General features: G+C 32.6%; 4 protein-coding genes across 4 annotated transcripts; 2 read left to right on the top strand and 2 right to left on the bottom strand.

Annotated features, from left to right (window-relative positions):
• Nucleotides 1-3,606: 3,606 nt before the first annotated feature.
• Nucleotides 3,607-6,554, top strand: LOTGIDRAFT_228380 (hypothetical protein; the record flags this gene model as incomplete). The annotated part of the gene is made up of 5 exons (XM_009053422.1): nt 3,607-3,676; nt 5,059-5,170; nt 5,443-5,575; nt 5,749-5,929; nt 6,452-6,554. 5 exons carry the CDS (start codon nt 3,607-3,609, stop codon nt 6,508-6,510), a joined length of 555 nt encoding a protein of 184 aa, XP_009051670.1. The 3' UTR covers nt 6,511-6,554.
• Nucleotides 6,555-7,609: 1,055 nt separating this feature from the next.
• LOTGIDRAFT_152930 (hypothetical protein) lies at nt 7,610-18,009 on the top strand (the record flags this gene model as incomplete). The annotated part of the gene is made up of 4 exons (XM_009053421.1): nt 7,610-7,665; nt 13,296-13,377; nt 17,129-17,273; nt 17,825-18,009. The coding sequence occupies 4 exons, from the start codon at nt 7,610-7,612 to the stop codon at nt 18,007-18,009; spliced, it is 468 nt and encodes a 155-aa protein (XP_009051669.1).
• Nucleotides 18,010-20,204: 2,195 nt separating this feature from the next.
• LOTGIDRAFT_228378 (hypothetical protein) lies at nt 20,205-22,457 on the bottom strand. Its single transcript, XM_009053420.1, has 4 exons — nt 22,346-22,457; nt 21,465-21,632; nt 20,723-21,061; nt 20,205-20,687 (listed from the first exon to the last, which is right to left on the bottom strand). Exons 1-3 carry the CDS (start codon nt 22,395-22,397, stop codon nt 20,862-20,864), a joined length of 420 nt encoding a protein of 139 aa, XP_009051668.1. The 5' UTR covers nt 22,398-22,457; the 3' UTR covers nt 20,205-20,687; nt 20,723-20,861.
• A 1,354-nt stretch (nt 22,458-23,811) lies between these two features.
• Nucleotides 23,812-27,109, bottom strand: LOTGIDRAFT_152928 (hypothetical protein; the record flags this gene model as incomplete). Its single annotated transcript, XM_009053419.1, has 3 exons — nt 23,812-24,020; nt 24,407-24,550; nt 27,100-27,109. 3 exons carry the CDS (start codon nt 27,107-27,109, stop codon nt 23,812-23,814), a joined length of 363 nt encoding a protein of 120 aa, XP_009051667.1.
• Nucleotides 27,110-27,590: the final 481 nt, after the last annotated feature.

Here is a 27,590-nt window from a genome sequence, read left to right as displayed (position 1 = left end):
GGAGCAATCACCTGGACCTTTCACACAACCCAAAATTTGTTTTATCCATATTTCCAGCATATGATAATGTGAGGTGCTCTCTCAATTGCAAATGAGTTCTTCTCCTACACCAGTTGGCCACATCCCCGACACCCTAGTCCCTACGTGGGGAACTGGGATATAACGTTTCAACATCCAACAAGATCTAAAGAGTCTAGCTCCCTGGTTCACTGGCACGAGTTACACCCCTTTGACGAAAAGTGATTCTGCATAAGAAATATTGTTGACTTTTATTCAATTGGTAATTTCCGCCATTAGCACGTGCAAATTGTGTTCCGGTGGTACGTTCTGGTTCGCGATATTATAAGTTGTCAAATGAACAGTATTGTTACTTCCCTTCCCTCCGACAGAAATTATTCGTAGTACGCGAATGACATGCCCGGATACAAGGAAAATCTAAAGAAAAATGTGGTAGTTTCATCATCTTTACAAATAGATAGTCTAGCTCACCGGTCTCCGATATCTAAATTATCAAGTTTTGTAGACACGAGTTGCACCCCTTATTTTTATTTATTGTTTTACTTAAGATCACCTACTACAAGCGGTATCCTACATATTTACAACTGTAGATAGAATTTTGAGGGAAGAATTTACAATTAATGGAATATCTCATAGATAGTAACGCCTATTGTGGCTATGTGATTATTTTATATGTAAGTATCGGTAATTCTATTTCATCATTAATCATTAAATAGATGAAAATGTGTGTTGATGGGAATTTGTCGGATGAATAGATTGATTACATACTGTAAAAGCATTTATAACATGTAACATGTGTCAGTTGATTTAAAAAAAAAAAGAGAGAATAACAAAAATAAGACCACTAGTCTTGCTGGTTATAGTGCTACAGGTTATATAGTTGAAGATCCCTCGACAGTCTGCATTCGAAAAAGAGAAGCTTGATGACAATGTCTTGGCAAAATTTAGTTAACTACACACTGCATGGCGTTACCCGTCTTCATTTACCCAATTTAGTTCAGAAAAATAGGACGTAAAACCATAGTCTATTTAATTCCATTGCTATTTGCTATGAATACATAACCATGAATTATTTATGAATTTCTGATATTTATCAAATATGTATAATCTACCATAATAATATTTTCACGGTACAGAAATTACTACGCTAGTCACGTTTAGTTTGCAATCAATACATCTCGTATATTTTATGTTACTTGCCACAGAAAATTCTATTTGAGACACTTACAGTTCTCTGTAACTTCTAGCATCCATGTAATTTTTCAAAAGAGTAGAGTATAGAGTGGGCCGACTTTACCCTCTCCCCACCCCCGCCTTCACCTGTGGCTACTGCTCGGCCCTATCACCTGCTTTATCCTAAAATCGCCATTGCTCAGAGAGGATTCGATAATATATCTTGCAATTTGTATATAAATATTTTTGATTCTCTGGGAAATTTCATCAATAAATGCTTATTCATTAACAACTCATCGATAATACCAAACATAACCAAATCCATTTTCTTCCCGAGCAGATTTTACAAATCCAGTGATAGTCACTTTTACCCTTAGTGAAACATTTATACATATCATCGTAGTATTTAATAATATGTATTTTCCGTCTTAAGCTCACATAAGAAATTTACCCAATTCAAAATCAAGCAAGTAAAGGCAGATCATTTCATTATCCAGTCGATGTCTAAAAACTTTTTCTTTGCATTTTGTGTCTTACAGAAGTTATCAATCAATTAATAATTCTGACTATAATGAATCGATAGAAATAGTTTTTAACAACAATATTCCTGGTTAATTGGATATTCTATTAAAACATAATCATATCAACAAATCAATTGAATTATTGGTTCCATTTTCGTCATCGTACCAATAATTATTTTGATTGTTCCTATTGATTTATGTAAAATAATAGATAATCATATAATAACAAATAGAACACTAGAATGGAATAGTTATAAATCTATATAATGACTAGTGTATATGGTATATATTCCATATAATACCTTGACATCATTGGACACTATTCTTATATCACGGAAGTTTGTAAGTGCAGCGACTTGATTGGTTTGTAAGCTAGCAAATTCAGCTATGTTATTCTCTAATATACAAAAAAGTACCCTTCAAATCAAATGACGCGTCATGTTGTCATCACAAAAATATTTCGAGTTTCCACTAGATGATTTCTCGATATCATATCATAATTAACTTTAGTCCAACTTCAAGCGAGGGCAGCCTTTTTATAAACAAACAATTCAAACTAGAACTGTGAACAGCTCCGAGCGTGGCACGAAGCCGTTGATGTTTAGACCTTTTGAAACTTTTAGCCTGTTAGCTTTCAACCTCGTGGCTTTACTATTAGCAACAAGAAAGTAAAACTCTCGGGTATCTGTATCAAGTATATAATAACATTCCAGAAATGTCACCTCAAAATTCTCAAGTTATTCTCAAAGAATAATATATAAAAGGTTAGTCGTTAGAGGCGTAAAAAATCATCGTTAACATAAGCGAACAAATACAAGCGAATTTGTTATGCGATTTTAAAATTCGCCGCGATTGGTTTGGCCTAACGAACATAGATCTGGCATAGATTCACCCGAAGGAAATGTCAAAGAAATAATTGTATGAGATTAAAAATAGCCTACCATTTGTAAATAAGAAAACTTGATTGTAATGATCGTTTACATCGTTTCACGCCCAGCTAACTGGGCACGATGATGCGTTTAGGAGGCATGTAGTTTCGAGGCATGCTCATCGACAGATGACAATTTCAGAATGAATTTCGATTTGAAAGAACCTGACGCCAGAGTTCTGCACTGTACTCTACGACCCCACAAATGTGTTTCCGGCCCATGCGACCCTTTGAGTGTGTGCAAGCTACCCAATTTTAGATAAATAGATATAAATAACATATTATGAATATTTTCAAGTATAATTTAACGTTTTAGATCATGAAAATTTTGCAAACTTTCCTATCAGATCGTTGCAAATCGGTTTGGCCAACGTCTAGGTGACGTAAGTTTTCATGATATATTATGGTTCTTTCTTTCTAAACAGCCATCACTTCCGTCACTTATTTCATATCCCTTTCTAAATAAAAACTATACTAATTAGTCAATATTTATGAAAATGAATTCAATCAAAAACAAATAACTGAAGAGTATTATTCCTTTTTCTACGTAAACACAAGTATTTAAAGGGACATTTCGCTTTCTTGTAAAAAAGTTTTCAATAACAAAAACGTTGTAAATTATACCTGAAAATATTTCTAAAGTATGCTATTTCTATCTATGTAACTTCTTGATTGAAATGAATTTGTTTTAAAGGGGTTAAAAACGGAGAGTACTAATTGTCAATTAGGCGTTTATATTACTAAAATCCGTACAGTAGCTTTTTAAAAAGCATAACGAAATATCTTTGGCGCTGAAAAATTAATGGCTGGATTTTTTTAGTTAAAACTTTCAAATTCGTTAAACGGCACATTTCTTTAGATTTCGTATATAGTATTAACACTTTTTTCGATCTACTAAAAAAGCGAAATGCCCCCTTAAAAGCGTCCAACTTTCGAGATAACTGCTATACAACATAGACACGAACGATGGAACGAGTTGGTTTGCTTGCGATCTTGGCTATATGTTTGGTTCTTGCAAATTGCAAATACATTGAAGGTAATATTTATTTAAAATGCTTTCAATGAACTGAATTTCACAGAGTTCCTTAGATTCATAAGATATGCTCAGTTTTCAAATGCCAAGTCTCCGGCTTAATAGGGCTGTTAAATTCAAATGTCATTTTTAGAAACCGTATAATTGTGAATATAATGCACAAGAGTGTATAATGCGCACCCTTTTCCTACATTCAACATAATTAAAGATGCTCCGATCAACTTCAGAATTTGAGTTTTGAAAATTCTATTTTGATCTGTACATTTTTTTGCAAAAAAAAAAAAGATCCGGTTTACTTTATTTCCCAATGATCTTGATGTTTTATGCCAGTTTTGACTACCTGAAGTTAACACTTTACCGTATGCATTGTGGGAAACATGATCTCATCCGTGGTTTAGCCTTTTACTAATTTAAATTTGAAGGTGGACTTTAAAAGGAGAATTATTGCCTTTGCCTATGCTACAAGCGTTTTAAAATCTGTAGTTAATTTATTCATTTAACACCACAAATGCGTGTTCACTACAGCAATTTGAAAATGTTTAGGATCACCTTGCCATTGACCTGCTACTAGCTATGATTTATGGCCTTTGAAAAACGCCTTTTGGCCTTTGTCTACTAACTTTCGGCCTACTAACGTTCTAGAATCCGTGGCTCATATACGCTACTAGCACGGAAAACGAACAGGATTAGGTTGCTGATTTAACACCATTAGTAAACTATTTTGGTTGAGATAAATGTTTGACAATGCGGCGCTTAATAGGAACAAGATTAATTAATAGAACCTTGAACATTTCACTAAAAATCTTAGTGTACTATCCGGATCATTTATAGATTCAGATTCAACGGGAGTTTACTAAGATCAACTGAGAACATATAAGCATCAAAATTCTTAAATTAAAGTTTTCGTAAAGCTAAATCTGTCTTGGTAATAAATGGTAGATTCGTTGTCTGGGGGGTCTAGACCATTACTTCCCACATTTCACAATTATTTGGCAAGTGATAGTTTGATATTGCGCTCTGAATATACGCAGTTCTTGTTTATATTGACTTTGTTTATAAATGCTTGTTATCCTCGTGGTGTTTGAACTACAGGAATCGCATGATAACGTGCCAATCTGAACATAGTTGCTGTAGTCATTTCCTGTCAGTGATGTGTTGCAGAGAGATATCACAACTTTCATTGTTTGACACGACAAAGATACACAAACCTTATCCTTAGTTGAATTGAAAATTAAGGTCATCGCAAGCGAATAAGCAAAGTTAAGAGGCTCAATGAAAAGCTTGAATCACTTCTCTGTTTTTTCGCTTTGCAAGTTGTATCAAATATACAGGTATGTTCTTTTATTCCTCTGAATAATAAATAACTTGCCTATTTATTTTTACAGCAGATGTAAACAGGATAGTGGACAAATTAGGACTGGACTTCGTTGAAATTTGGCAAGCATATGTACGGTCTTATGACAATTTGGAACTGGCAGCTAAATTCAACATTAATGGGTAAGTATAACAATGGCGCAATTGTACATATTTCATATACCGGTATGAACTTAATAAAAATAGTTCGAAGTTTAGTTCAGTCTCTTTTTTCAACAAAGTTTCAGGTCCGTGGATTCCCCAAGCTTTAGTTGCTTTGATTCTTTCCGGTGCTAATACACAAACTCAAGAGAATAGAAGTTATTCATAATTTAGTCATTATATCGAGCTTAATTTGACCAAAACAATGCGGCGATACATCTTTATCATTTTATTCATAATTCTTATGTCAAAAGAAATAGAAGCGAGAAGAAAAAGGTTGTCAAGAGGTGGTTTATTTTGTACACCCACAACTCCGTCGACAAATGGGTGAGGTCTGAATCCCTTCAATTGGTAACTTATTACTTGGATGGAAGCAGTCCTATCAAGGTAGGTCCAAAACAGTGGCGAAGCCAGTATTTTATTGACGAGGGTACTAGTCAAGGTACCGTTGAAATTTAAGCCTTTTTATACTTGTGAATCCATTATTATTCGTGTAAAATTTATATTGACGAGACGCCATTTATTTCATTTGTTTAATACCCATTTTATTACCTTCTTAGGTGACAACTCTGCATGAAAATGGAACAATGGAAGTCATGTACATTGGAAGTTTGTTGGATAAAAGATGTGAAATACTCAATTGTCAATATGAATTTATTCAACCAGTTGGTTCCACAATGAAAGAAGAGATTTTCGATGCAGAAGGTTGGGCTGTTATAAGTGCTGTCACTTCACCCGGTCGTAAGTTATTATAATGATGATGTTAAAATGAGAATGTTGTTGTGTTGCTCTGATCTGTCTTCATCTAGCTAGCAATATTGGGCTTGGTAAATTAATGAAATGAATAACCGAATACATCATCTGTACGGTACTTCCAGTTGTTTGTTATCTTTAACGTAACCCGGCTGTTTGTCATCTTTAACGTAACCCAGCTGTTTGTTATAGCCGTAAATAAGTTTTTTTGTACTAATCTTATTTTCGCTTTTATTGTGTAGGAATAATCATATAGATGTGACAAAAAGGTGAAATGTGTATCAGTAATTGCTGATACAGCTTTAGATATCAATCAAATACTTCGTTATGAGTTGTTCCGACAAGCCACTGCGACACCTTACATCAAATGAAATTTTGACACAATGCAGATCACTGAAATTGTTCAAGTAGAGGCTATGTATGTCTATTCGCATGGAAAGGATAGGTAAATTCTATATACACATTTTTGTCACATTTTTATAACACTTTTGCAATTATTTCTATTTTCAGTTGAAGGCTCGGAGGGTCTTTCCATAATATTTGATTCTGAATTGACATGTAGTCTATAAAGTCTAGAACCAATTTCTTTCTGAAGAATAAATTGTCATGCATCATTTGTGTTTATTATTACACGCCAATGCGTAGTCCAAAACATGCCGACTCCTTTATATATGTAGGGCTTTGTCTCCCTCTGACAGTACAGTTTTTTACTGTTCACAAATAGATATTGGTAAAAGTCTCCATGGTTCTGGTGATCTTCTAAAATGAGTCAATTAATAGTCACAGAAATAACACAGTGACTCAAACCTTAGTTGGGCGATATTGGTCAAAAGTGTCGAAGAAATTTTTCAAAACATTGTGTAGAATGAATGTTATTAATATTTGAATTAGTCCATATCTCGTTAACTCTCGACAATAGATGTGGTATTTCGTGATTAATAACTACCATTTAAACCATTATAATAAACAGAAATGACTAAAATGTATAGTATTTCAATAAATTAGTTAAATATAAAAGCTCTGTCCACTTAATACAGTAGTTAAAACACATGAAATGAAACGGGGCTCACTTCGAGGGTACAACAAAATAAATAGAAAATTGTTGATTGTCTCCCCTTACAGTAACGATCATGTGAATCGTTTATCAATATCAATCTCTCAAACCGGAAGTAGAATGAGTGTATTAAAGTAAGCATAAATAAATATATAAACACTTCAATAACCTTCAGGTAGAAATATTCATGGCATTAAACGTCTAATCATTTTACTTTATTGCAATCCTGTATAGTCAAAACAGATGCAGTGTTCACCTCATCAAAGACATAAATATTTCTATATATGTCCAAAACAAGGGTGTAACGACTCTTGATTGTTGTAAAACAAAATACCATGTCACCCCCTGTTCTGACTGTCAAAAATATCTATCAGAGGCTCGAATAGAGGCAGTGGTTTCAGACTAAGATTTTCTTCGTCATGAATGTTATTTCTCTTGCAAACACAGACTGTTAAACAGTCCTACGTTCGACCAATCGTAAGTACTTTCAGAAACAGGATATTTTTTTTAGGTAAGTATTTTTCAGTAATAGTGTGCACAGTTCACCGTCGAAATAAGAGACTTTAAATCTACTTGTGTCTAGAATTTTCACGTTTTAAAATTAACCTCCGAAAATGGCCAACCATATCCTTTTATTAATGTTGGATATAATGCAAATATCGGTTATCAGGTGAGTTTCGTGGTCATTGACAAAATTCTAAAATACAGATTCTTTCCATATTAATTTAAAAGATGCAGTACCGGCTCTCACCTAAGAACACGTAGATTTTCGTTGATGTTGCTGACGGTGATGGGGAGTGAGCACCGGATCCCTGTATAGACGACGACAAGACAGGTCCTGGGAAAATAACTGCCGGATTTAATGTATAATATCCCCTGGATTTTACATGAAATCTCTTGATATTTCATAAATATCACCTCAAAATTCTCAATTTGCAAAGAATAATTACTAGGTTACTAGATAGGGGCGTAAAAAATCGTCGTCGACACAATCGAGCCCAAGCGATTTATTTTATGGCGATTTTAAAATTCACGGCAATCGGGCGATAAAATATACTCGTCTGCCCAAGCATAAGAAAGTATTCGGGTGAAGAGTTATCTATATGTTATCATTCATTATAGATACCAATATCATCTTGGTTTGGTTTGACGTCCATTTTATGGGTAACTTTAAGTGGCCTTATTATGCCCAAAAAACTATTGCTACAGCTGACGTAATAATCATGTATTACATAGAGTGACTATGTTATAGACAAAAATTTCATAATGGCATAGATTCATGAGATTATACAAATAGTCTTCTATTTGTGAACAAGAAATTAGAATTCTTAAATCTGGATACATGGGTTTGATTATTATAGTAACAACTTAATTGTGATTATTTCAATGTCTGACGCATACGACGGACTTTTTTCGTGCACGTTAGCAAGAAATATTTTTTTGTTTCAAAAAACATTTGTTTGAAATAATGAAAATCAAACTTGAATTCTGGACAAATGTTTTGCAAACAATTGTTTCGAGACTGTCGTGTGCTTTGAAAAAATAAATCCGTCCCCATCCAATCAAAATATAATATCAATTCACGTGCAATAACATTATATATGAATCTCATAGTCACGTGAGACAAAAGTCGTTTGACAACGTAATGTTTCTTTAGAACAATGTCCATCGTGTGCTGCTAATGGAAACTTGAACACATGGAATGACAAAATGCTGAAATTTCACATACTTTCATAGTTCATAAGTTATGTCCAGTTTCCAAATTTCAAGTCTTTGGCTTAATAGGTCTGTTAAATTCAAATTTCATCTTTTGAAAACAAATAATTGCGAATATAATACACAGCGTGTATAATGCGCACCCCTTCCTTACATTCGATATAATTGAAGTGCAACTTTGAAATTTAGATAGTTCTCTTGCAATCTGTGCATTTTTTTCGCAATTTCTCTCCGATCCGGTTTACTTTATTTCTCACTTATCTTCATGTATAAAAAAATCTTCACACTGGCCGTATCGTTATGCTAGTTTTTGACTACCGGATTCTGAAATATTCCCCGCCACCACTAACATGCTACCTTTTTGCAGGGTGGGAAAAATTACCACACGGTGTTGCAATTTTTCAATTTTTAGTCGCAAGCTATGTTGGTGTTTCCATAACATTTGATTCTGAATTGACATGTAGTCTATAAAGTCTAGAACCAATTGCTATCTGAAGAAAAAAATGTCAAATATCCCTCATTGCACAGTGTGTGGCGTTGTCAGTTTTCATTTGCCAATCAAGTGCAGAGAAGTAGGGCGTAAAACTCCATTCATGTCATTTCTAAGACAATCTTTTATTGTTACCAGTCGATTTAATTCAAAAAGTAGAACTTGGCATGAATCTAGTAAGCACAGCGTCAAGGAAAATTCCATATATTTCTAGCTGGATTGCCTATAGTCCTATAGTTCATTTTAAACCAGGCATTATCTGAATAAATTAAATATTTGATGAACATCGCCAATCGAATCACATTTCCATAACTATATTGTTCATGACAAAACGAAAAGTACTTTCATATATCTCTGTTGATTGTTGGCTGTTTTTTTTATTTGTACCATTTTTTATGAGTACCATGCTTCCAGATTATGATACGATAGCAATGAGCAACAAATTCAAAATTTAGGAAAATAATGTAAAAATGTCAAATTGATACAAAAAACCACCAAAATATCTAAACTATCAAAAGTTGCCACCATTTAAAAGATTGCAAACGTTTTTCTATTACAAATTATAAATCACAATTTTCTGTATAGAATTACTCACATAACTTTGGGAACAGTTGCGTGACTAAATTATCGAATCAAATGACTTGCAGGCCTGCTCCGGAAACGGAAACCCTCAATTTTGTTAATTTGATTAGTGCGCCTATTTTTATCTTCTTTAAGTCATTTTATCTTCCACTACGGTACCAATAATTGCTATAGTATGTAAATTGATGAAATAGTAGCTATTTGTTATTGAGTAGTTATAATTTATATGGTATTTTATGAGTCCTAAATCTATGCTAGAATAGCAATGAAAATAAATCAACATAATTGCTCCGTCCAGAACGTTTCTGACTTTGTCATTTGATGTATTCTGAACACAAAAACCGGCATTGTGTCAAGGAAAGCTCTCTGTAGCGTTGAGTATCCATGTTGGAATGAGAAACTAGTGAAAGTAACAATAAAAAACATTTATCGACATTTTATTTGATCAATAATTTCTCCTGTATTTTTTGGTGTTCTGGTTTTCAAAACTGGGACGTCTCAGTAAGCGGGCAGGTAAATTAAGATAATTTAGAAAAAAACTACAGTTAATTTAAGTAAGAAAACTAGTTTGATTAAAGTATAACTGAGCCATCAATTAAAGTGGAGTGTCTTCGTATTGTAGAATATTCTCGTGATCGACTTTTTGATACTGTTCAATGAGTTCACTCACTTTGATCACCACTAATTTCGGGAAGTTCCAATTTCAAATCAGTCCTCCTGATGGGGATTGTTTTGAAACTTTACCCATGACAGTATGTATGTGTATGGAAGCCGACTGCTGCCATATCTACCCCTGACTCCTCGCTTTGGTCTTCTTTTTGTGGTCTCTCGACTAGCTGTGGTCGGCGTTCATATGTGCTAGCATAATAACAAAGAAAGTCTTTTCTGGTAGACTATGTAGGCCTATTGAATATACATATAGAAACATGTTGAGTATTTAATAATTTTTCTCAAGGTTAAGTATAATAGCATTATCGCGAAATAATCCTCGTTCAACAAGTATTGTTATTTAAATCTTTATTGGTGTCAAAAAGTCAAAGGTAAGTAGTCAAATGACCAAAGACTAGACTTCGATATTAAAGAGAGGAGTGCAGCTGGACACAATTTCACTCCAATAAATCTAACGTTAAAAATATAATAAAATCACCTTGCTGAAGTAAAGTTTATTTCCCTTTAAGGTACGTTATACGAAAAATCGAATGACATGACTGTGGTTTTGGGTTTTCTTGGGACGGACTAAAAATCAACCAATCAAATCGCGCTAAGACATCTTGATACTACAAAAAGGTAAACGTGCATTTAGAAAGGTTTCCCGGTGTAAGCAATGCTTTGATGGACCAATTAATATTGTCCGCTCTCAGATATGAGATTGCCTAAATGCAAAATCAAATGCAAATTCAAATGTAAATTCGCTGTACAGTTTGTATTGAAGACGCAAATATAAAGATACCGATATCCCTTTTAATAGGATTGTTTGATTTAAAGAAAAAATAGAATTATTATTAACACTATATGCTCTCCAGCATTTTTTTCTAGGGTCTGGGCTACCTTGCGGGTGGGGACAAGTTGACTTGGATCAATCAGTCCCTATGACAGTTAAGCCACTGTTTATCCCTTTAGTCCTGGTGTACTTAAACATTGACGGTCACTAATATTCAAAACGTATATCAATGCTGTCTTATAATCTATTTATATATTTATATAGACTAATATTGTATCTTAACAATAAAACTACATACTATTCTTCAGTCATTCTTGTTGCTTATACAAATTAGTTCACATTCTATAAATAGAATAAGCGGACCATCCCTAAACAGATCAAATAGCGAAAGGGTATTATGAAATATTTGACAGTTTTATAACAAGATACTTAAGTCAAATGTCGTCATAGCTTCTGGAAATTTCGTTTACAAGGTAAGGCTATCGTTATTTTTGAATTTTATATTGTATATGATCATAGTTTACGTCAAAGTAAAAGATAAAGTCTTACCTCAAATACACACGGAGGTTTATTTGAAAATATGTCAAAAATCTTCCGTAACATATGTTTTAAGAGTGACAAAGCACGTTTATATACATCTCTGAAATTGATGTAGGTTCTGGTTTCGTTTGCACAAAGTGATCAATATAAAATTTTTAATACTGTATAGCATCGTGTATTTTTATGGATATAAACTTCTATTTATAAATATATTCTGTATGATGTATACTATGTAGCAAGTTTATTCTGTACCAGGTGCATTTTGTATCATATAATTATACTATGTTGGAGGTGTATCTTGTATACTTTGTATTTGTTATATTCCTTATCTTATATTATACTTTGTAGCAGATTATAATTTCGTGAAATTCCGCATCATATATACTATGTAGCAGGTGTATACTGTATCTTATATACTATGTAGCAGGTGTATACTGTATCTTGTATACTTTGTAGCAGGTGTATACTGTATCTTGTATACTTTGTAGCAGGTGTATAATTCTGTATCATGTATACTTTATAGCAGGTGTATTTTGTATCATGTTTACTTTGTAGCACGTGAATGTCGTATCACGAGTTTGTTGCAGCCGTGTAGTATCATAGTATTTACTCTGTATCATGTTTACCTTGTTGTATTTTTTGTAGCCGATGTATTCTTTATCTTGAATACCTTGTAGTTGTAATATTCCGTATCTTATATACTTTGAAGTCAATGTATTCTGTATCATATATCCTTTGTAGAAGGTTTATTCTGTATCACGTATACTTTGTAGTGGGTTTATTCTGTATCGCGTATATAATTTATAGATGGTGTAGTCTGTATCATGTATACTTTGTAGCTGGTGTATTTGTATCTTGTATCCTTTGTAGAAGGTGTATTCTGCATTGAGTATCCTTTGTACTGGGTGTATTCTGTATCATTTATTCTTTGTGGCAGGTGTATTCTGTATCATTTATACTTTGTAGCTGGTGTATTTGTATCTTGTATCCTTTGTAGAAGGAGGTGTATTCTGCATTGAGTATCCTTTGTACTGGGTGTATTCTGTTTCATGTATACTTTATAGCAGGTCTATTATGTATCATGTATTATTTGTGGCAGGTGTATTCTGTATCAGGTATACTTTATAGCAGGTGTATTCTATATCAAGTATACTTTATAACTGGTGTATTATGTATCATGTATTCTTTGCAGCAGGTGTATTATGTATTTATACTTTATATCAGGTGTATTATGTATCAGGTATTCTCTATAGCTGGTGTATTCTATATCATGTATACTTCATAACTGGTGTATTATGTATCATGTATTCTGTGCAGCAGGTGTACTATGTATTTATACTTTATACCAGGTGTATTATGTATCATGTATCCTCTGTAGCATGTATATTCTGTATCACATTAACTTTGTAGCTGACGTATTCTGTATCAGGTATCCTTTGCAGCATGTGTATCCCGTATCACATTAACTTTGTAGCTGTTGTATGCTGTATCATTTATAGCTGATATATTCTGTATCTTGTATACTTTGTAGTTGTTATATTCCGTATATCATATTCTTTGTAGTGGTGTATTCTGTATCATGTATACTTTATAGCAGGTCTAATATGTATCAGGTATTCTTTGTAACAGGTGTATTCTGTCTCAGGTATATATACTTTAAAGCAGGTGCATTATGTATCATGTATCCTTTGTAGCATATGTATTCTGTATCATGTAAACTTTGTAGCTTGTGCATTCTGTACCACGTTTACTTTGTAACGTATGTATACTGTATCATGTATGCTTTGTAGTCGGTATACGCTATATAGATCGGGTATATTTAGAAGTCGGTATATTCTGTATTATGCGTTCATGGTAGTCGGGTAGCGGTGTATTTTATATACTTTGTCGTAGGTGTTTTCTGTTTCATGTATACTCTGTAGCAAATTGACACATGTAGCATAACCGTAAAAGTGTGCTATTTTTAATGATTAGTTGATAACGTTTTAATCATTTTTTTTAATGTTAATTAATCTGCTTATACAATGCTATTCTAATTAGGTGAATAAGATTAAAGAAGACAAGGTGAGACACGTAATACTGGTAAATATATTGTGTTCAACTATATAGTAACAAGAGCCATGCAATAATCCTCTCTAATCTGGTGTCAGATTACATGTTAATGGACTAGTTATAGGTTTTTGAAGAATAGTTCAGTGGATTAGCTGAGGAAGATTAACTCGACTAAAGGGTGAATTGACGTACCCAAATAGAAATTTTAATATGTGTCTTTTAACTTGATATGAAAGTCATAAGTTAGGCATTATATGTTTCAATAATAATTGCATTGTGTAAGCTACTATTATATTTATCAATTTCCTGCAAAAGATAAATGGAACTAAACAGGTAGGTAGGTAGATGACAAGTTAATGTTCTCTTCCAGCGGAAGCTGAATGGAACTAAACATTCAATTTGTTGTATTTCATTCAGATTCAATAATGTCGTCATTTATTGAGTCACCAGAATCAGAGTTTGAATACAAAGAAAAACGTTTTTATTATTACATTATCTTTTTACGTTATTTGTTATTCAGTGCAGATAACAAGTAGATAAGTAAACACAAACATTGTTCAGCGACATAAAACTTCCGGACCTTCCTCAAGGCTGTCAGATTCGGGACAATTACGTACACGATAGGCTTAACCGTTATGTTATAAATAACTCTATCTCCAGTCCGCATTTTAATTATTTAATACAATTCTCATGAATATGGTAAGAGGTTTTAGTGAAATTACATAAGCTGAACCATCTTATTTGTAGGACTATTGGCTTTTTTGTCTAGAATAATAAAATTGTTGGATGTTTATGGAGGAGATAGTGAGCAATTGGGGTGAGTAGGGAGACTGAAGGATGACTAGACTTGTTGATTTGAGTTGGGGGTGGGGAAGTAGGGTCGACAGCTTGATAAGAAGTCTTAAAAGGAGTAGACCTTCAATCTGACATGAGTGAAATTAAAGTAATTGGAAATGTATTTGGCATGTCAAAGGGACTTGGTTAAGAAAGTTGGTGCTATACTTAGTTGAATTGATCGTTTGGTTTCTCAAACTGACGAATTAAAAGCGGAAGAACGATTATTCTCAATCCAATCAAAATTACGTTTTTCGCCAAAAGAGACGCGTTTGGTTAAATAAAACGCTATTTGAACTGGACTGCGATAGAAAACTAGTTAGATTATAATGAAGACGAAAAATATCAGAAATTGTGATTTGATTTGATATGATTGAATTATTCTATAGTATATCACTGACATTGGATAAGTATTAAGTTATGAAGTGAAAGTTTAATGCGTTTGATTTAATGGTCAGATATGATATCGAAATCAACGACCGTAAATATTGAAATACTTTATCGTGTTGAAGAGCACGATCACATTTAGGTCAATTCTATATTGTGTAATATTTAGGACTGTTTGTTACTATGTTAATGTGAAGATTCTAGATTCTCTAGTCCGCTCATTTTAATTTAACTAATACAGTTTAAACTTAGTAGGAAGAGGGTATTAAGATATCTATGACAGGTTTGTTCATTTCACTGTTTTATACAGAAATAAAAACATGGCCTAGTTGTTACCTTGTTTAAAAGTTTTTGAGGCATAAGTTTATCAACAATTGCTTAAATGGCTGAAAAGGTATTCACTGACATGTACTTTTGTTTGTAACCAGTGATTGTTTGTCATAAACGGTTTAACAGGAAACTAAACTTTAAATCATTTAGATTTGATGGTCCTTAATGATCAAATGTCGTTAGTGAAAGGATGACGAAATATCCTTAAAATGCCTTCATCATTGTGACGACTTAATATTGAATTTCGAAAACATCACATGAAAAGGCATTCTGCTTGGTTAATCATCCTGAAACGTACTTTGACTATATTTTTGTTGACGCTACAATGGTTTATTTACCTTTTGAATGTTTACCTCGAGAGAGGTCATGACTTGATAAAAAATGAACATGGGTATTTGTCACTAGTAGTATTAAAAGTTTCCTTATATAACCGACTTATAAGGACTAAACAAGACGTGTACGATATTAACAATAAAACTTGAACTTTACCTGATATACATCGTGCTTTATTGTCATTTCTTTGCCCACTCTGTGACAAGGTAGGTCAGAATTTATACAGAATATAGGAAGAAAACTTTAATTCGTAAAGATCGCTAATTGTCTAATCAGTGTTAAGACAATCTTGGCAGTATTCGCTGATCAAAATAAATTAATATGTATATGACACTTTTCTTTTTTCCAGAATTGTTTACGTTATTTGGTATTAGTTTTTTTGTTTACCAATTCAACATTGATGATATGTGCAGATGTTTATGAATATATTTCTTGATGTTTGAATTATATATAAATTATATATCTATTTTTAGATGTCTAATCGATTTCTAATCTTTTCCCAGATCTCATATCTATTTTCTATTGATCAATTTCCAACTATCTATTCTATTGCCTAATCCTAATATCTAACATATTCATAGATATATTTTCAGACAATTTCAGACGTCTAATCTATTTATTAACCTATTTTCAAATGTCAAACCTAATATATTAATATACAAGTATTTTCAGAATGTACGTATAAATGTCTTTATCAATTTATTTATTAATCTGTTTTCAGATGTCTTACCAATTTATTAATCTAATTTCGAATATTTTACCAATTTATTAATCTATTTTCGAATGTTTTACCAATCTATTAATCTGTTTTCAGATGTCTTACCAATCTATTAATCTAATTTCGAATATTTTACCAATTTATTAATCTATTTTCGAATGTTTTACTAATCTATTAATCTATTTTAGAATGTTTTACCAATTTATTAATCTATTTTCGAATATCTGACCGATTTATGTACTATTTCTCAGATATCTCATATAGTTTCCAATCTAATTTTAAATCCAGAGATCTGTGTCCATTTGTCTCATCTATTTCCAAATGTTTAATCGAAATATAAATTTATTTTCAGATGTCTTACTTATTTTCAAAACTATTTTCAGATTTTCAGTCTGACATATCCATGGATCAGTGACTGTCTAATCTATTTCTAAATATTTGATTTGTCTATAAATCTATTTTCAGATGTCTAATCTATCGCATGATGTCTAACCTATTCATCAATTAATGTTTTCAGACGTATAATTTATTTTTTTAATCTATTTTAAGATGTGTAAACTATCCATGGATCTGTTTCCATCTGTCTAATCTACTTCCAAATGACTAATCTATTTATCATCTATTTCTAGGTGTCTAACTTATCCATTGATCTGTGCCCATTTGTCTAATCTATTGTTATATATTCAAGCTATTTTTTAATCTATTTTCAGATGTCTAATCTATACAACACCGCTGTATATTTATTAGTGATAATATTACCAGTCAGTATAATATGTTGTTGTATTGGTCTGTGTAGAAGATATCTATGTAATAATGCTAATAAACGACAAACTCAGATGCAACACATAATTACGGGTAGGTTAATACGGGCAGAACTTCATCAATTCGATATATAAACTAATTTTATGGCCTTGAAACGCGTCAAGCAGAAACACAGGTTCCTGGAGACAACTACGGAATAGTTACTCCTATCCATAAGCACAAGGAGTTGTAATATTGTAATATTTGCCAAAGACAGGACGATCTATCGTTTACCCTGTGTAGGTAAAAAAGAGGTAGATATTTGTATATCTATATTTAAGGATTGTGGTTCTAGAAACACAACTATGAGGTTATACCATAGATAACCCCGAAAAGTCATTTCTATTTCAATATATTAACAGGTCAATACACAATGTATTGTCCTGAATTGACCTCAAGGGGATCGATGAGATTATAATGAGAGCAATGCTATGTCCGCTGAATAAACCTGTCATTTATAGTTATGGTTTTTTGGTCATTTGGATTTTCAATAAGTTAGCAATGATAATATTTAGATTATTCAATACACAGACTTTGTCTTGTTCAGATCTACAAAAAATAAGATCACTTTGAATCCATACTACAATTGAATTTTATAGTTTCAGGACAAGTTCCATCAAATTCCACAACTCCAAGATATGTTCAAGAAGATCCAATACCAGCGTACTTGCAAGGACCTCCAGATTATACGGAAGTTAGCATGCCACCACCTTCATATGAAGAAGTAATGAAACATACCTCATCTTACGACACCAAAGGCACTTCCGATTCCACTAGTTATGAGACATAACTCTTAACAAACTTATGCCGAAAACCAATGAAAGCTGAAATGGTTGTGACCATATATTCCAGGGTTTAAATGAAATCCAAAATATTGGACACATTATGGATCTCTGATATCGAAAAGTGTCTTGAAAACCATTGGTTATACCCTACATGATTAGCAAGGGTATATACCCATTCGACTGTGATGGCTGGTTTATATATCTTTTTTAAAAGTAATTATTAGAGACTAGCAATATGTATAAGTTGTTAGTATAAATGTGTATATAGGAATATATAAATTGTGTGTACTGATATATGGTTAATACGCATAATAATAGACTAAGAGAGTATAATATTCAAGGAAGCGAGCGAGTCGGCAAACCTTCAACCAAGCCCATTATAAAGGAAATTGCGTCATCTTCCTAAGCCAGTGATACAATTTATTAGTGTGCTTCTTATTTGCCCCAGGGACCTGAAAGCCAAGGATGTAAAGTGTCCTACATTTTTATATGACAATCCTGCGAATCTGTATTACCATCCGTGTATATGTGTGGTTCTAAAAACGTCTTAAAAGTATATTGTGGACAATAATGCTATTATATTATCTAACTGCCTAATTTTAGACACAGGATAGTATTTTTGTTACAAAGAACAATGGTGTAATATTAACGTCATAATGCGGTGGACTTTATCATAACCATACAAAATTTGCGTGCATTTTGAATGAATGAAGTATTTACCAATTGTATGGCTGATATTAACCCTTGTGTGTCTGCTGTTTTTACATTGACTGTTTTATACGAAATCTATAGGTCTATTTATATTTGTATATGTTCAGTTTCTTGTAAATAATGTTGTTATTGACTGTTATTCATTTATTATGCATAGTTTGTTAAGAAACATTCATTGTTATCATCCCATTTACCAATAAAATCTGTTGACAACAACATGTTTACATTTAAAAGGCGAAATTATATTTTGTATTTACACAGTTTCGAACTTATTATGACCAATATAAAACAATAGGCCTAATATGTTAGGAATAAACGAATAGAAACAGTATTGTGGTATATACCGTGTGGTGCACATGAATATCTGGTGATGTTCGTATGGACTCATTAATGGTTCAGCTTTGTATGGACACCAAAAATTATGCCAAATCAGGCCTTTGTCATGGTGAAAATTCTGAAAAATTAGCGATCCAAAGATTTCATGTCTAATCGGAAACATCTGCCTCTATTCCAGCTCTAGTCTAGCCTGTCCCTAAGCGTTATGATATCCTGTCCGTATATCACGTTCGAGGAATGGGTTGGGTCAGATTTGTCGGGCTTCTTTTAAATTGAAAGGGTTGCTATTTTCCTCCTGGAATAGTCAGAAGGCGATAACTTGTAGATGTGATCCATCCGGATTGAATGGCAATCTTGATGTTTCTGCAGTTTACTTAGGCCTACAAATATATTATATCAAATCGCCCAGAAAAGGAGACGCATATAAAATTTAATAAGATCACGGATGGCAAGGCAAGTGGTGTCACCCTCAGAAATAACACGAAACATCCAGTGTCATTCGAATCAGACTGGATATCTCAATATCAGCCCAAGGGAAACAACTCAAAAAAAAAAAATATAACAGAAACAAGACTATCAATGGTAGTTTTTCTTGAAAAGCGGTCTGTTTAACAAGTATAGGCCCATATGTTTACAGGATGGACAAAATAGCTTGATTCTAAAACTATTCTTAGACCTAGGTCATCTATTAAATATTCTAGACCTATATCTATTCGTTATTGGCCTCGAGTAAATATCAGTCAACAGTAGGCTACCTGGCTAGGAGAATATTGTCATGTCGCGACACCAGTCCTGTATCTTCAGTTCACTGAGAATGAAAATTGCGCCATGTTAATCAGATTGTTCGAAAATCAAGGGAGGTAATACTGTTTTAAAAAAGAAAGCACTGAAAAAAGTCAAGTTTAAGGGAGATGACTCAGACGCCAAAAAGTTACAATTTATACTGTTGAAGCATAAAAATCCTGTTTCTATAGGATACCGTATTAAGAAGGCTTAAGGTAGGGGAAATTCGATTCTTTAATTGTCATTAAGTTGTTGTCTTCTTCAGAGAGCAGTTCAAATATCTTGCTTTATTAAACAACTTAGTTTCAAGTTTCGTTATAATGCAGCCGACGTTGATTGGATCTGCTGAAAAAATAAATATGGAAGAATTGTCATGTAAATTTTATTATGAAAATGTAAATATAAAGTTTATACAAGAAAAACTGTATGTATAATATGGAACATTCTTATTAAAATAGCTATATACACAAATGTGGCAATTTACTGGAAATTTTGAAAAAGTTATAACAGTTTAAAAAGTTATGTGGATTGTTCTAGAATGAATCACATTTAAAGGTCATGAAGTTTAAAAAAAATATCTATATGATTTAAAAATCAATCAGAAATTTAAATTTTCAAGTAGGCCTACAATCCAAAACCATCCCAGTTATTGATCTAAAATATTTCTTGCAAGGCAAATTGGATTGTAAGTTTAGGACAAGCTAAGGAAACAGTCTCCAGATCACTGATGTAGTCTTACAAATAATAATACCGGTACATCAAAGTGTACTGTATCATAATAATCAGATGAAAAAAAAGGATGAAAATACCATAAAATTATGTTTTGCCAATTAAAATATTGTAAAAATATAGAGAACACAAAATCATGAATTAAAATTAATATCTGATGCACTTTATATACACAAATGAACTATTGAACTTGAAGAACACAAGATTATGGATGATGAAGCTCAATTAGTTCAAGACTCTATATACTGTAAACAATAAAGAACACAGGATCTGAAGTACCGTCCAGGAATTCTCAGCTTCAGTTAGAAAATACTCTAAATACAGTGAACAATAATGAACACAGGATCATGAAATAATTCAAGGGGAGATAAGAAGCTGAATTGCAATTGTCAGTGCTACATAAACATTTTACTACTACACCACCATTAGCTGATGTTCCTGTACAACCATCAGAATAACCAGTTCTTCTTTCACATGTTCTTGTTACTACTACAGACTCTAAAAATATCACAATAACTTTATTAACTATGTGGACTTCAGATGAAAAATTCGCAAAATGGCTTGATGATTTTCAAGAAAAGAAACATGGATCAATGAGACAAAATGGAATTTTGTTCCAGTGTGCCATAGCCGTAGTATTAAGGTCAATACATTCCATTTAACTACAGTTTACTGTGCAAATGAGGAAAATTGGTATCTTTCATCCCACCATTTTGTTGGAAGGACACAGCACTTTTAAAGTGGGTATATATTCAACAGGGCAAAGCTCAGTTTGTAGCTGTGAGCAAAGAGTTATCTTAGTTTCAAATTCTTATAAAGATAAGAGCAATTTAAATTGCAACTGCCAGTGCTTTCAATAGCCTGGATGGTGTATGTGCTCAAATAGAAGTAACATACATACCTCTACTTTCTCCATCAATATAACCAGTATCTCGTAGTTGTATGACTGTTTTATATTTAACACAATGTGTATGTTTGTCTTCACAATCATCTAAATTATCTTCACCATAAGGATCTAAACAAGTAGGTGACTCTAATGTTGTACATTGTTGGCACTGTAGGCAGGTCCCTGTGAAATAACAAGACAATTGTTATTAGGACAAATTGACAGTCAGTTGGTTTTGTTTAATTCGGTGTATTTTCTCAATACCATAATGGGATAATCAACTCCATAACACAGGATAGGGTAGTATTATGTATTTGGAATATAAAAATAATTTTAAGTAAAGCGGTTTTCGCTAAGGAATGTTTTTGACTCAATTTATGTGTCATTCTGATAGTTTATTTATATCAATAAAATATCAATATTAGTCAAATAAAACAACATGCGAATGTTTCAACTTTAGACAATTAAAATGGTGTTTTGTATATGTCAACTCGCCTACAAAATGAGATAACTCATCTACAAGCTGAAAATTCTACTATTTTTTTTTTTTTATAGAAATCAGGTTTACAGGAAAACTGCATTCCATAATGAGTCACTTGTGACCTAATTTCAAAATTGCATTTCTTCACTACTATACTTTACCTTTTAGGCTCAACTGAAGCTGAATTTCGATTATTTTTTTAATTATATCATAGTATAGGCCTACTCTTAAGACAAAACTCGGGTATTTGTTGAATGTATCCTAAGCATAAGAAGATATAATGAGCAGTATTAGTTTCACAGGTGGCTGAATGTTTTGATGAGCCATTCAAATAGAATTATGTTAAAAGTTACAATATCAAGATAAAATCAATTGAAAACATACGAAATTAACACAAAAACTTCAAAGAACTCACCTATTGTTATTAACAAACTAAAACTAAAGAAATATATCACTAATTTTTCCATTTTCTTCAAATTTTAGTTCAATTGTGTCTAAAAATGGTTAATAACTATAGCGCGCCCTCTATATCAGTTTTGTTACCTGAGAGGTAATTATTTGAGAGTTCCCTCCCCTTATACAGGTAAGCTGTCAACATATCACAGAGACTTGCACAAAGATAATTCATCGGTTACTCTTCATAAACATGACTCTAAATCGAATTTTACTGCTTATTTCTAAGTGATTGCAACTATCAATAATACTGATAGACTTTGAAAAGTAAAGCGTTTATCAAAAAACAAATTTTGTAAGCTTACATTTAATAAGAATTTTTTTTCATTAACGTAGCTTTGACATCATCAATATTTCAATTTTTGATATTCAAATTCATTTAACGATGGTCGGTAAAATTCGATTTAACGATCACAGTTCGAACGTATGTTTTGCATAACAAAAATTAAAAAATAAAAATATTAAAAAAATTGATATATTATTTTTAAAAAATCATTACAAAACGTGATAGGATGTTAATGTTATTTACAAGGATACAAAAACGAAATGGATCTTAAAACAGAGAATATTTTACGAAGACAATATTGCTCTAAGATACTTCAGAAATAACAAAATTGAAATATGTTTATATTCAAATCGCTTATTATGAATATGAACTGAAAAGCTTTAAAGCTGATTGATTATTGATGACAAAAGCACTGCATATGCATCTGAAAAGAAATGGTATTTGGTAATATGAATGAATATTTCTTGAAAACTTTCTTATAAAATGATAATGCTTGAGTTCTTTATGAAATATCCTTTGTTGATTACAGAGACCACAGACACAGAACTGATCTTTATTGACGATGGCACTGTAATTGTATAACGTCACAATTCACTAGGAATAAGAGATTGGTAACAGTAGTAGTATCCGTTGCATAGCTGTGGATGGAATTATAATATTTTTTATATTAACGATTCTGACACATTCAGAAGCGTTGCTCTCTACTATAATGCACAAGAGCTGTCGTTGATGATTGGTTAGTTAGCCTAAGACATCCAAAGGGGTTATGAAAAGAATGATGAAGTTAAAATAGTCTGTAACCAAAGGCACAGGAAGAGTTGTGGTAGGTATGAAGTTAAGGAATGATTCACATTATGCCGGAACGTGAAAAACTGATTCTACGCTATCATGAGTAAAGATTCCGCTTAAACTCACAATTCGAACCAAATTGTTGGTTTTTCAACAGGAAATCAGATAATGTTATGGAGGGTATGATGAAGTCAATGACTGAAGATCGACTTTATGTAAAAATACAATGAAACACTGACACCAACTCTGTCACGAGTAACACTTTAATCAAAAAGTAACCAAATTGAGTGTTTTCAGACTAAGAAATCGGAAAATGTTTTAGATGGTATGATGAAGTCAAAGAATGATTCTAGTTATGCTAAAATAAGTTGAAACACTGCCACAAACGCTGTCACGAGTAACATCGGCTTCCACTGAATTCCATTAGCACTATTACAGTTATCATTGTAACAATAACACTGTTCTGTATATCCACCATTGTTAGTGTTATAGTAACATCCGTTTTCTCGGAGTTTGGTTGTAGCGGTTTTCCTGATACACAGTCTCGATTCGAAAACAGATTCTGAAACATTAGAAACAAAATGTTAACACAACAGTGAAAGTTATGTCATAGCATAACGTTATAGATAATGTTATCATTACATGCAACATAACATAAGGGTTATTTCTAAAAACATATTTGGTTTAAAACACTGTTATAGATGAGTTCGCGCTGTTTAGGCCTACTGCGGGCTCCTTGGTGAAACTCTATTTGGCGTCAATTGATTTAAAATAAACAGTAACATTTCAAATATTATATTATACTAGTATCAAACTTTTGTTAACTTGAGAAGATTTTGCTTTGACTCTGTGGAGTATCCGAAGCTAAGTTAAAGTGCCGAGTGGACAACCTTCAAGTGTTTTTAAAACACGCTCCAACAAAATCAAGAAAGACAACTCTAACTTTACCTTTTGTATTTCTCCAGCTCTCGTGGTTAACTATTTTAGTATAGGTTTTAAGACAGGCTGTACAATCATCAACATATTTTGGATCGTCACAATTATTGTTGGAGCCTTTCACTACGATATTACATTGTAGACACTTGATTGCCTCTGAAAATATAAACATAATTTAAATGCAATTAACAGGGTATAATTATGGGACCATACAGCGGCCGAATCTTAGAGAAGAAATAATTTACCATCAGAAAAGGATCGACAAAATATCAAAGTTATTGTTCCGTGCCTAAACCTCCATAAAATAGCTTTAAATTATTCATAAATCCAGTTCAGTGCCAAAAATATAAGAGAATCCACTTTTTATTGGGGAGCGTCCATGGATTACTTATCCGAGGATCCTTCTCACAGGGGGTCCTCATTGAACTTTCCTGAAATATTCGTACTTTTTGTAGATGAGTTGATTTCGATAATATGAGAAAAGATGGCTCAAGGTCTTCAGGCTTCCTCAGGTTGTCTGCAATTAGAACTTACGAGTAGGAAATGCTCTATCTGCTTATTGATATGTGAAAACAATGCCCCAAATATTTAATATTGCATAGCAATGTTTATACCAAGTATTACATTGGATGTGCAAAAACAGCGTGGTTTCCTGTGTTATTCAAATCTTTAACTATTTGTCACGAAACACAACTGATTCAAACTGATATTTGTTTTTAACATCACATTGAGAAGGCACGTACATGTTTCTGTAAATCATCAACGGATCTTTTCATCAATTCTTAACCCAAACTTGTGACATTTTACCACTTACTTTGTCAGAAATTTAAGATTTTGAAGAGGTTTTAGGCTGTGGTTAACTCGAGTTTGTTCAAACAAATTAACGATGGTATGTGGAGGACTAAAGGAGATAGTTTTACAACGAAAATGAAATAAACTCCAAAAACACATAATTAACTTTGAAGAAAGCCGAACTGATGAAAATGTCACTACCCATACCTAGTTTACGAAAGTAAAGTTGGAAGTTGGAAGATCATATTTTGAGAATCAAAACGGAGAGCTGCACATGTTTCTCAATCTTATCTTTAAAATTACAATGCCAACATTTTACAGAAAAGCATAAGCGGAAAATAAGACGCAAAGCTCTATTACATTTAATTCACCCGTGTAAGTCTCAATCCACAGTATTGTTTAAATTAGGTCACAGATTGCAAGTCATTGACACGCATTCACCAAATATGATCTTATCATACAGGATGTTAAACCTATTCAATTCGATCAAAAATGCATGAGGGTACTTTGCGTCGTATCGTCAAAGATTGCAAAACCTTGCAATTCATTGTCCAGAATCCAAAAAGTACGACTGTATTGTATCAATTATGTGGCATAAGAATAAAAATTATCGTGAAAGGAAGATCTTCATCAATATTTTGCTGATAATATAGATTGGTGTTTGTGCCTTAACAGATGTTATATTTTTCATGCTTTGATATCTGAGGATAAGAAGATGTAAATGTATATCTAACATGTAGAAATGAAACAATATTTAGAAGTAGAAGTAGAAGTTGTGCCGGTATACTCGGTAAATTTCCAAATATATATATTATATATATATTGACCATCGGGAGACAGAATGTAAGTCATAATCCCCTTTGATCAGAGACCATTTGAAATTGAGATATTTCTTTCAGAACTGGAAATATTACCAAGGTAGAAAATTTTTACCTTCAATGCTATTAAAACATATTTAAATCACTATATCACAAGTAACGTTTTCCCCACCCCCATTGAAATATATTTGGCATTAGTATTGTTCTAGAACAGAATGACTGGCCCCGATAGCGAGGTTCAAGAATGATATAAGTGATATTTCAACTGTAATATTTGATTTATTACATGCAATAAAAAGGACAGAATTATTAGTCAAACTCACTTCAAAAACTACTCGATTTTTATGAGCCAATGTTTTATCTGTACACTCTAAAAACTCAAACATAGAACTATAGATTTAAATTGTAGTGACACAGATATCTTAATTGGACAGTTAAAGAAAAAATGCGGTATTTCCAGGAGAAAAGTTTACCTAGGTCTCAGTAATAATGTGCACAGAATGTTCGAAATTTGAGCCTTCATTTCCAAGTGGACCGAGTTTAGACTTGAATATTTGAATTCTGTCGAAGACGTCATGACTGTGTATACCGTGGATTAAAATAAAATTTAATTAATTTTTTTCGTTTTCAGTTTTAAAAAAACATTTCACATCTCGGAAAGATTTCAAATCGAACCCTACTTCCAAAAGTACAATAAAGTGTCCAAAGCTTCAATGGCAATTTCAAATCTAAAGCACAACAATAGCCTAGTTTGATCATTCTCGTTAATGATATTTTATGACACAGTTCCTCGTATGAAATTTCAAACGTCAAGGAAGTATTTTACTTTTAACTGTTTCACATGTTCTTAGATCAGGTACAAAAAATCTATACGACAAATCAACCTTGAAATCTGTATTTCTACGAGGTGACCCTTGTAATATCTAATATTCATGTACACAAAAGCGAAAGTGACATGGACCAATGTGTGACCCTTGGTTTATACAAGATTACAATTGAGATTGACCAAACATGTAAGAAATCCTCAAAATTGGCTTTCGTCACAAACAATAAACAGATCGGGTTTCGACTAATTTTAGGTTAATTTATTCATACCTTTATCCATGGTCAACCTACAATTTTCGTGTCTCGTGTATTGCTCTTACGAACCAGTTTTTAAACAGATGGTTATTTGGAATACTAAATAAATGGAATGTGGAAGAATAAATCTGTATTTGCACTGCAACGTGAATTTTAATATTTGTTATAGCTGCCAGATATAAATGCTACCAGTTATGTTATGGGACCCAAAATATGCCGGGGGAGGTCGGGAAGATGGAAAACCTTTCTCGTATCCCCTTTGAGTATGACAGAACTTATTTATCATATAATCTATGTCACTCTGCATGAGTACCGACCCATCAAATCAAACTATTCATCAAATTCTAACAAAGGAAACAGAACAATTTGAAGCTTGATAAATAAAAGAATTGAAGCGTATCTTATACCTAGAGTTTCTTTGTATCAATTGATTCATTAATCTTCTGAAAACTGTTTTTTGTAGATTTCTATTGATTTTATACTTTTTATATTCAAGTGTTCAAAAA

The sequence above is a fragment of the Lottia gigantea genome, assembly GCF_000327385.1.
Source record: "Lottia gigantea unplaced genomic scaffold LOTGIsca_2, whole genome shotgun sequence".
NCBI lineage: Eukaryota > Metazoa > Mollusca > Gastropoda > Lottiidae > Lottia > Lottia gigantea.
This window is presented reverse-complemented; position numbering and strand designations above follow the sequence as displayed.